Genomic DNA, 9518 nt, shown 5'->3' on the forward strand with positions numbered 1-9518 from the left:
GATTTTCAAGAGTGTTCCTGTAGTTGCTTTCAGGATAGAATCCCTCACATGTCGCTTTGAGAATCTGGCTACTATTTCCCCAGGCAGATTGTTCTTTTTGATGTACATGGGATCTATAGACCACATCCATTTCACTTGCAAGATACTCCGCTTTCAAATCTGTAACTGGGGCTAATGCTTCACTCAGGAGTTGTTTTAGATTCTCACCTTTTAATTCTGGGACCCCTTGAAACCGTAGGACCAAATTTGCTTTCTGCATTTGCAGCTGTAAAAGTTGTGATTCTTCCGAAGCTTGTTTCTTTTCCAGCTTTTGCACCTTTTTCTTGACTTTTTTAGTGTTGGCGTCCATTTCCTTCACCTTCTCAGCCATTTGCTCCATTATTTTTAAAGTCTCAGTCAGTTGAAGCTGCTGAGTTGCAAGATTTTGGTTTAGAGTCGTCAGCTGCTGTTTGATGTTAGTCATCTGGTCCAGCAGAGGGCGCAAGGTATCTGCCAACATTTTGGAGAACTCAGTGACCTCTTCCAGTCTGGGGCTCATGGTCCCGGCTGGTTTCACTTTTGCTGGTTTGTCTTTCTCTGCCCTCTTCTCCGCCATCTTTATGGATTGTTTACTTTTATGAAAACTTGCTAAAGTCTCTGAAATACGCCCCCATCCTTTCTGCTGGTGCGCAGATCACATCCCCGGGAGGTCTGGGATATGCGTCCGCCAGCGTGTCATCATACACCAGAAGTCCGAAAGACCTCTTCCCTGAGACTCTGGAGAGCCAGCACCAGTCAGAGGAAACAATCCCAACTCAATATAAAGCCAGTTGATTGATGCGTGTAAGGCAGATTTTAAGCTTGCTATAAAAGCAGCCATACCTGACAGGTCTCCTGTGACAGAAGATACTCCAAAGTAATATCCTCGTGGGAAATGAACCCCTGGGATGTCAATGCAGTCTCTCCATTCATGCTTGCCATCTATGTCGAGTAAGATCTGAAACACAGGAGAAGACATTTATCCAGGCAAACCTTCCATCCAAGTCCTCTCCAGGGCTGGATGAGAGGAGTGCTGGGACAGGGGGGCAATGGGGCCAAAGGAAAGAGACACTCACGGTTAGCCTCCTCTTCACATAGCGTATCACCAGGAAAGTGTCGTGGTTGAGGTTACGCACCATTGCCGTGCACCCGCCCAGTTCCGTGGGCCTCCCATCCCTGTCGTGGTCATAGGCTAGAGAGCCGTTGCTCACCATGGCAGAGACATAAGGGAACACGCGCTGAAGAGGAGATGGGATCAAAGGTCAGGTGGCAGCTACTTTTCACATTGCCCTTCAACATCCAGGTGTTTCATGTGGGCAATAAAAGGGGAAGGCACATGCAGGGAGCCAAGGGTGACAGAATGGATCTGCAGCAAGCACAATAGCAACCTATTCTGCCAAGCGTCTCAGCCAGAGATCACCTTCTAGTCTAGGAAATATGTCACAGCAAAAGGTTACACCAGGGACTTGCACCAAGGAGGGCATGCTTTTATAGATGGGAGATGGGAGCAGTGTTCCCTCTAAGCTGAGTTAGTGTGAGCTAGCTCACACACTTTTGTCTTAGCTCAGGAAGGAGGGCTCCAGAGCAAACTAATTTATGCAGCAGCCAAATCACTCGCTCACAACTTTAATGCCAGTAGCTCACAAAGTAGAATTTTTGCTCACAAGACTCCACAGCTTAGAGGGAATATTGGATGGGAGAGCAGTGCATACTCTGCTACACAAACTAGACCCCTCAGTGGTGGACACGTTCTCTGATCATGTCGGTGCCCCTGACCTATCAAGGCTTCTGAGAGTGCAGGTGCCCAGGTACAGCCAGGGTATCACATGCACAGGCTCTGAATGCCTGACATTCCCAGATCAAGTTTTGTGAATTCCAGTGGTCATCAAGGGATGCTGACAGCCCCGCCTGAAGTATCACTGGCACATCACTCCTGTTTCTGCACCTAAACAAAATTCAGCAGAGGTTATTCACTTTCAACACCACATCCAAGAGATAGTTAGCTCGCTCTCTCGCTCTCCCATTCACATTCCACTACTTTTCTTCCTTTCCTCAAAAGTGAACGATGGTGCCAACCTTTATATAACACTGCGATAAACGCTTGACAGAGGTTTTAGAGGGCTGGATTTCGTCCACAGACTGCCTATTCCTGCTCCAGGTTATGGCCCAAGTAGGACATCCTAGTAGCAGGCGGCATCCAACTTTAGACTGAAGAAGCCTTCCTCCAGCCCAAGAGGCTCTTCCATTGGAAGGAAGTTCTCCTCAAGCTTCAGGTTTTGCTTAGAGGGAATAGGAGGATATAGGCCAGTTTCACATGGCACAACAGATGTGGAATGACACACACTCCAATTTCGAGCAGTGAAGGGTGTGTTTCAAGTCTCTCGTTGTATTTCATGTAGCCTTTGGCTTAAGCCTCTATAAAATCCAGCAAGTAGCTTGCCTTATCAGTGCTGGCCTGACCTGGAACAACTGGTTATTTGAATAGATCAAAACATCTAACCAAAGCAGAGGATGAGGTTCCTCATCTCTGTTCCGGATGCCTCGCAACCAGAAACACGCCCCCTCCCACACACAGGGCAAATGAGAGCAGTGAGTGTTCACACTACTTCCAGGCAGTGAAACAGGACCATCCAATGCTGTCTTCCCATGATCCTATTCAGGAGACCTGCAAATTCTCTCTCTAAACAGAGAGTATCCTGCCTTTTTCTGAAAGGTTTCTGGACAGAATGTATTCTTACTGTATCCATTGCCGTTCTGAACAAGCCTGAAAAATGTAGCCCCAGGTACAGAATTTAGTTTCTTAGAAATTCAGTTTCCATTAAGCAAAACGTTTATAGCCCTTGTGGCTGAAAAATGTGTTTGGAGGGACCCAGGCCAGTGTCTGAAGTCGGGGGAGGGGCTGAATAAGATTTCCAAGGTCTGGGAGGAAGAGCTTCTGTGCTTTGCCCCTTCCCCCTTCCCCAAGGCCAGCAGAGGCAGGACTATGCAAAACAACATGGGAGTGAAAATCCAAATGTGTGTGCACAATGCAAATTGGAGAATTAACCCTCCCTGGCAAAGAATACAAGAACTGCTGCAGTAGATCAGACTAAAAGTCCCTCTAATCCATCACCCTGTTTCCAACAGCAGCCAACCAGATGCTCATGCAGAAAGGAGGAGGGGGAGATTGGATTTATACCCCCCCCTTCACTCGGAGTCTCAGAGTGGCTCACAATCTCCTTTCCCTTCCCCTCCCCACAGCAGACACCCTGTGAGGTAGGTGGGGCTGAGAGAGCTCTTTCGAGAACTGCTCTGAGAGAACTTGTGACTGACCCAAGGTCACACCAGCAGCTGCATGTGGAGGAGGAGTGGGGAACCAAACCTGGTTCTCCCATATTAGAGTCCACACTCTTAACCAGTATAAACTGGCTCTCAGACCACAAGCACCATATGAGGGAAGCAGCCTGCCCCATTTGTGTGTCCCCCACACACACACACACACATAACAGCTGCTCTGAACCTGGAAACTCTAGTTACCACAGCTGATAGAAGCAGCCACTGGCAGGCCTTGCATACAGATAGTCCAAACCTGTTTAAAAGCCATGTAAGCTGAGGCCACTGCCACATCTCTTGGCAGCAAGTTCTAAATGCTGTGGGTGCAAATCAGTCCTTATCTGGCCTTCACCTACTGCCGACTAATGTCATTGGTTGGCCCAGCAGTTCTAGTATTGTAAGAAATGGAGAAAGCCCTCTTCACCCACCAGGCAGTTTGGGTTACACTGGAGGAAAGACAGAGAGGGGAAAGCAGGAAGCTACATTGGTCCATAGCTAAACAAAAGCCATGTAAAACCTTTTTATTAAGACCACCACCACCACCCCAAGACACTGTGTGCAAGCATCAAAATTCTCCAGAACGCTTCCACAGGCTGGATGCTAAACAAACAAAAGAGATGAAGTTTACTCAGGTCATGATCTTAAGGCCTCCCCATCAGCATCTTTGGAGTCCAGGGGCACCTTTAAGACCAACAAAGTTTTATTCAAGGTATAAGTTTTTGTGTGCAAGCTTATACCTTGAATAAAACTTTGTTGGTCTTAAAGGTACCACTGGAATCAACTTTGTTCTGCTGCTTCAGACCAACACAGCTACCCCACCTGAATTTATCATAAGCATCTTGTGTAGGCTTTGCTAACTTCAGTGGATGCAGGGTGTTGGCTGGCAACAGGCTGCAGCCTTGGCACACTGGGAACAAGACTTAAAAAAATGGGATGCCATCCAATTGAAAACATAACCACCAACAGCTGATCAGATGTTTCACAGAGGCCAAAGAGAACCCATGAGGCCCTTAAAAGGACAGGCAGAAAGTTATTTCTCTGTGCAGAATACACGTCACCTTGTCAGAATTTTAGCCCGCTCACTAGGTCCCTGCAAAGCAGCACCAGTGGAAGGGAGGAAGCTGTAGGCCAAAGGAATTCTTCTGTGTTAACTGGTCCAGATTGGTTTTAGGGAATAATCACGGTTTACAGATGAAGAAATGTGGCCTGGAGCATGAGGCTTACTCAGGGCCACACAAGCAATCTCTGGCTGAGGGGAGGGATTTAAATCTTGGTTCCACACAAGAGACAGCAACAAACAAGCAGGCAGAAAGAAAAGGAACACACAAGTTAACTCCAAAGAGATGCAGCCAAAACAAGGCAGGATGGAGGGGGGAGCCCCGGAACAAGGGAGAGACAGAGAATGGCCCAGCCAGGGAACTACAGTTTAATGACTCTCCTGCTGGCTCCAAACAATGCAGCTCCCTCATTCCCAAGATATGTCTGCAACTCAGATGGAGAGAAGGGGGTTGCTAGAAGCTGAAGACAAGGCGAGGGGAGCATCTTCAAGTACCTGGTTTCCTGAGGAATACCTCCTCTTCTGGGCCTGAGGATCCAGAACGGTTATTGCAAAGCAAAAAAAGAAGGAGTACAGAAGCGAGAGACGGTCACCCGACAGGCAATTTAGCATCCATGTATAAACTGGGGAACAAAACTTCATCTGGCCACCCAGAGGGAAATGCCAGCTTTGCCCTTCTTCTGGCCCTGGCGATCCAGGTTAATATTGGGAAGGGGCTCTGCAGTCCCTTCCTACATTTAGAGCACAGTGGGAGGGGGACATGTGTTAACCAAGCTGTGGGGGACACCCCAACACACCCAATAAGTAAAAAGAGCAACATACACAGGCCAAGGAACAAAGGAGAGGGGCAAGAACCAGTGTGAATTTTACCCTTGTGCAATATACACATGCATAAGAAGGACCCCCCCAAAAAATATGTTTCCCAGATTCCTAAACGGGTCTGCACCACTTATGACCCACAAGGCCAAACACAGCCCACTGGCCACACATTGGGGACTGTCAGGCGCTTGATAACACATACAGATTTTTAGTTCTCAGAAAGCAACAAAGCATATGTATGGAGCTCTTAGCACAGTTATTCCCCCCGTTGTGTGCTATAAAGACTGATTCAGACACTGAAAGCACCTGTGTCTACCCACAGAGGCAGATGTCCCCTTGAGTTAGGCGCCCTTTCTATCAGCCTTTGAGAGGGAGACAGTAATTGTGCTGCTGCAAGTACAACTGGATTGTTCAATTGTCCTTCACCCAGTACAAAGATGGATCAGAATTATCCATCTTATTCTTTACAAACACTTGCCCATTCTTTCACTGCCAGAATAGCTGCTCTGGGCTACACTGCCATGGAGACACACCCAGATCAGAGAATCACAAAGAAGCACAACAGGTAAGCTTCTCGGTGGTGGTGGGGAATCATGTACTCTCTAAAAATAAACTTTTTCAGATGCAAAAATAAAGCGTTCCTCTCATTTTAATAAACAAAATGAGGAAAAACTACTTCCCTATCCAAACTTTGAGATTATGTACCCTAGCAGTTCTTTTGACATCAACCCTGTTAAGCCACATGCTATGCAGGCCTACGGTGTCCCAAGCCAGTTGCTGCATTTCAGAGTGTGTTCTCAGCTGTTTCTTCTACTACTCCTTTCCCACTGACACCATCCCTTATATTACCAGTGCATTCTGCTCTGGCATAAAGAGAGACTCTCAGTGTTCTATCTGGTTGTAATGTTTTAACACAAACCAGGCCCTGAACAAAGCTGCCAATTTAGTCAGCAAAGGGCTAAACTTACAACTTTAGCCCTTTGCTAACAAAATTGGCAACCTGTTATTTTGTTTTGGCTTTCACAAAGCTTTCTCTTTCAATTGTCACACAAACCCAAGAACAAGAATCTCCCCACCCTCAAACAGGACTACACTCTTGACATCAAAGTTCAAGGCCTCAGTCTGTTTACAGAGGCAGCAGAGTCTAGTGGCTACCTTTCTTCTGACCCTGAAGTGCTACATTTCAGGCAAAGGTGTACTGTTAGATTCAGCTGACTGTATAAACCAGCCCTCTGGTGTATCACTGCAAGGGCTGTTGGGAATCCTCTTTCTTTCTGGTATGGTGGGCTGAAGACTCAGAAAGAGCTTGGTTACAGAGTGCAAGGAACACTTTGCTTACCTTTTTATTCTGCTTACCTTTTTATTCAATGTTACAGTATTTTTTGAGACCTTTCAGTGCTAAAAGTCAAGTATGTGCCATTTCCCCCCCATGATGTCTGGTAAACAGTACAGGTTACTTGTTAACTAGGACTGAAGAAATATATAACAATGCTCCAGCATCAGGCTTGCAGACATCCCACATCCAAGCATCAGGGATTTTCCCCACGTGGGATTTCCTCAAAACCATGACCACATTTCTAAGATGCACCCAGTGACCAAGAGCCACTTTCGCAGGATCCCATATAGGTGGGAAGCACATTCAAATAATGCAGTTGTGTGGGCGGGACCAGTGACATCAACCTTTCCTTAATGTTAGTCATTCCCATTAGCCCCACCCACTTAGCTGCATGATTCACATGTGCTCTTCAGCAGCATGAATCACATACTCCACATGGAATCTCTTTCCATATCTCTGCCTGCAAAGGGGACCAAATGGCTCAGCTATGCGCCTGTGCAAGCAAAACCCAAGTTCTTGAAGGGGTCTGCCTGAAACAGCTAACCCAAAAGTGAATTTACAGGTTAGACATTGTGATATTGGACTTGGGACACAAAACAGCTGTGAGGCAAAGCACTCCTGGGTCGTCGTCCCCCCCCCAGGTTAATCTGAATGGTTATGGGCTGGTTACATTCTGCAGGTGTTACTAATTGACCTCTCAGCCTACATAGCCCTTATCATCTTCAAGGCCAGAGCCGGAGATGTGGTGATTAGCTAGTCATGAAAATTCATGGAGATGTGGTAATTAGCTGTTCATGGCCCACAGGATGGGAGAGGCAGAATCAGGAATGACGAGGTAATTTTCTAGTGGGTTCCAGCAAGAGTGTGTTCTGATTGGGTGTCATCATCTGACACTCCTTGGCCAAAAAACTATAACTGAGTTAACGCCCTGAAGAAACAGGCTAGCCTGGATTCTGACTGACTGGACTATGATATGCTTTATATTGCAATAGTCAGTTAACAAAAGAACACTTGAGCCTTAGACTCTTGGACTTAAGGTTTGTGCCATCTAACGCAACTCTTGAAAATGTGTTAGATAGTTAAGCTAGTTTTCTCATTTTTTTTCCTGCTGTATGATTTTAATGTATCGCGTTGCCAGTGGAATAAATCTTTATTTTGACAAACATTAAATAAAACTTTATAGTATTTTAATAAAATAAAGAGAAGGTTTGGCTTCTTGTGTACAACAGCCCTGGGAACCCATGAGGTTCAGCTTTGGACTCCTTGACAAGAGTTAACAGGATTCAAGCTTGGGGTTAAACTCCAGAAGATGCAAAAGCACCGCAGAATGGAAACACAATCCAAACAGGTTATTACTTGGGGATGAGGGTGTAACTCTATAGGGGTACAGATGTTTTAATAAACAAACATACATAATTCAGTATCAGCAAAACAGTTGGAGATGAAACCCTTCAGAAAGTCCCTAGTACTGGGCAACGTTCATTAATATTTCTAATCCACATGCAGTGGTTTGGGGGGGGTTGGTATTTTTGCATTGTGTGTGTGCCCGCCCGTGCCTGGAAGTCATGGCGACCTCTGGCAACTCCCACTGGGGCATGGAGGATGTTCAGAGAAGTGGCTTGATAGCCTGCCTCTGCCTCCCAGCCCTGGTACTCTCTGGAGGTCTCCCATCCAAATACTTGCCAGGGTCGGCCCTGCTTAGCTTCCGAGACCTGACGAGATCCAACTTGCCTGGACTATCCAGGTCAGGGCCACATGCAGTGTTTTTTAAAATGCTGCATATACACCTCAGAGTTTCAAGTGTATGCCCATTTCCATCCATAAATATAGACTGAGAAAGTCTTTGCATAAGGAAACAAGGTTTACAGTGATCAACGGCCATCTCATTGAGTACAAGAACAGACCATCCAAATTAAAACACACGTTTAAAACAGCCAGCTGAACAGCACGGTTTGCTTATTTCAAAAATGAAACTAAACTAGGATCACTTTCATAATGCAAGAGATGAATGCAAGCAGTTTTAAGACACAATTTAGGGGGGAAAATAAACAACCACCTGAAAATCTAAGGTTTCATTTCAAAGAAAGGGGGGCAGGAGACAGGGCTGTAGTTCTCACTGGTGTGCAGATATGTTTAAGTGAACGTGCTCAAAGTCTGCTGAATGCTCAAAAGCCAGAAGGAAAATTCAGGATTAACCAATCCCCTCCACCTCACTCCAACAGAGGGACAAGGACATCAGGCATGCCCCCACCCCACCCACACAGTTCCCCCGCTGCTTGTGGAGCTACTCCGAGGTCACCTTACCTCCTGTTGCTTCTCCTCATTTGGGTAGGTGTCTACAAACACTCCCAGCCCTAGAAAGTTATCCTTGCTCCCGAAGACAGGCCCTAGAACAGATTTCACTGAGTTCACAATGGGCTACCACGGACAGCTGCTTTGAGAACCTGGTCCAAAGCCAGTGGTTCTTCACTTTGGATCCAGGGATCCTTAGAGGTCCCTGCCACACTTTTAGGATTCTCCAGACAACTTAACCGAAGAGTAGCATGTCTCTTCAGCATCAGTGGCAGTCTTCAAAGAAACCACCAGCCGGATGCTCACAGCTCTCTCCCATGCATGGATTCTTGGACTACAGGCACAGAGGGAAAATGCAGCAGCTTGATTTTAAAATATCAGCTGCTTTTAACACCCACCCGCCTGGTGGCTGTCAGATGGAAGGAAATACAGTGGTCTGCAAGGAACAAGCAAACCAGAATTGCAGCCCTCAAAGGCACAGAGGGAAAATGCAGCAGCTTGATTTTAAAATATCAGCTGCTTTTAACACCCACCCGCCTGGTGGCTGTCAGATGGAAGGAAATACAGTGGTCTGCAAGGAACAAGCAAACCAGAATTGCAGCCCTCAGGACCAGGATATTTAAGAGCTTTTATTCCAAGCAGCTCTTTGCTTATTCCACACCTCCCATGATAGGAGACTCCTGT

General features: G+C 46.5%; 1 protein-coding gene across 1 annotated transcript in view; it reads right to left on the bottom strand.

Annotated features, from left to right (window-relative positions):
• LMAN2L (lectin, mannose-binding 2-like) overlaps positions 1 to 9518 on the bottom strand; it is a 21089-nt gene that overhangs the window by 5970 nt on the left and 5601 nt on the right. Inside the window, exons 3-6 of the mRNA XM_015408149.1 lie at positions 8847 to 8960; positions 4883 to 4915; positions 1095 to 1256; positions 862 to 976 (exon numbers count right to left, since the gene is read on the bottom strand). Of these exons, the coding sequence (XP_015263635.1) occupies positions 862 to 976; positions 1095 to 1256; positions 4883 to 4915; positions 8847 to 8960 (424 nt within the window). The remainder of the gene's footprint in view (positions 1 to 861; positions 977 to 1094; positions 1257 to 4882; positions 4916 to 8846; positions 8961 to 9518) is intronic.

Source organism: Gekko japonicus, unplaced genomic scaffold, assembly GCF_001447785.1.
Source record: "Gekko japonicus isolate JY-2015 unplaced genomic scaffold, Gekko_japonicus_V1.1 scaffold139, whole genome shotgun sequence".
In the NCBI taxonomy this organism is placed as follows: domain Eukaryota; kingdom Metazoa; phylum Chordata; class Lepidosauria; order Squamata; family Gekkonidae; genus Gekko; species Gekko japonicus.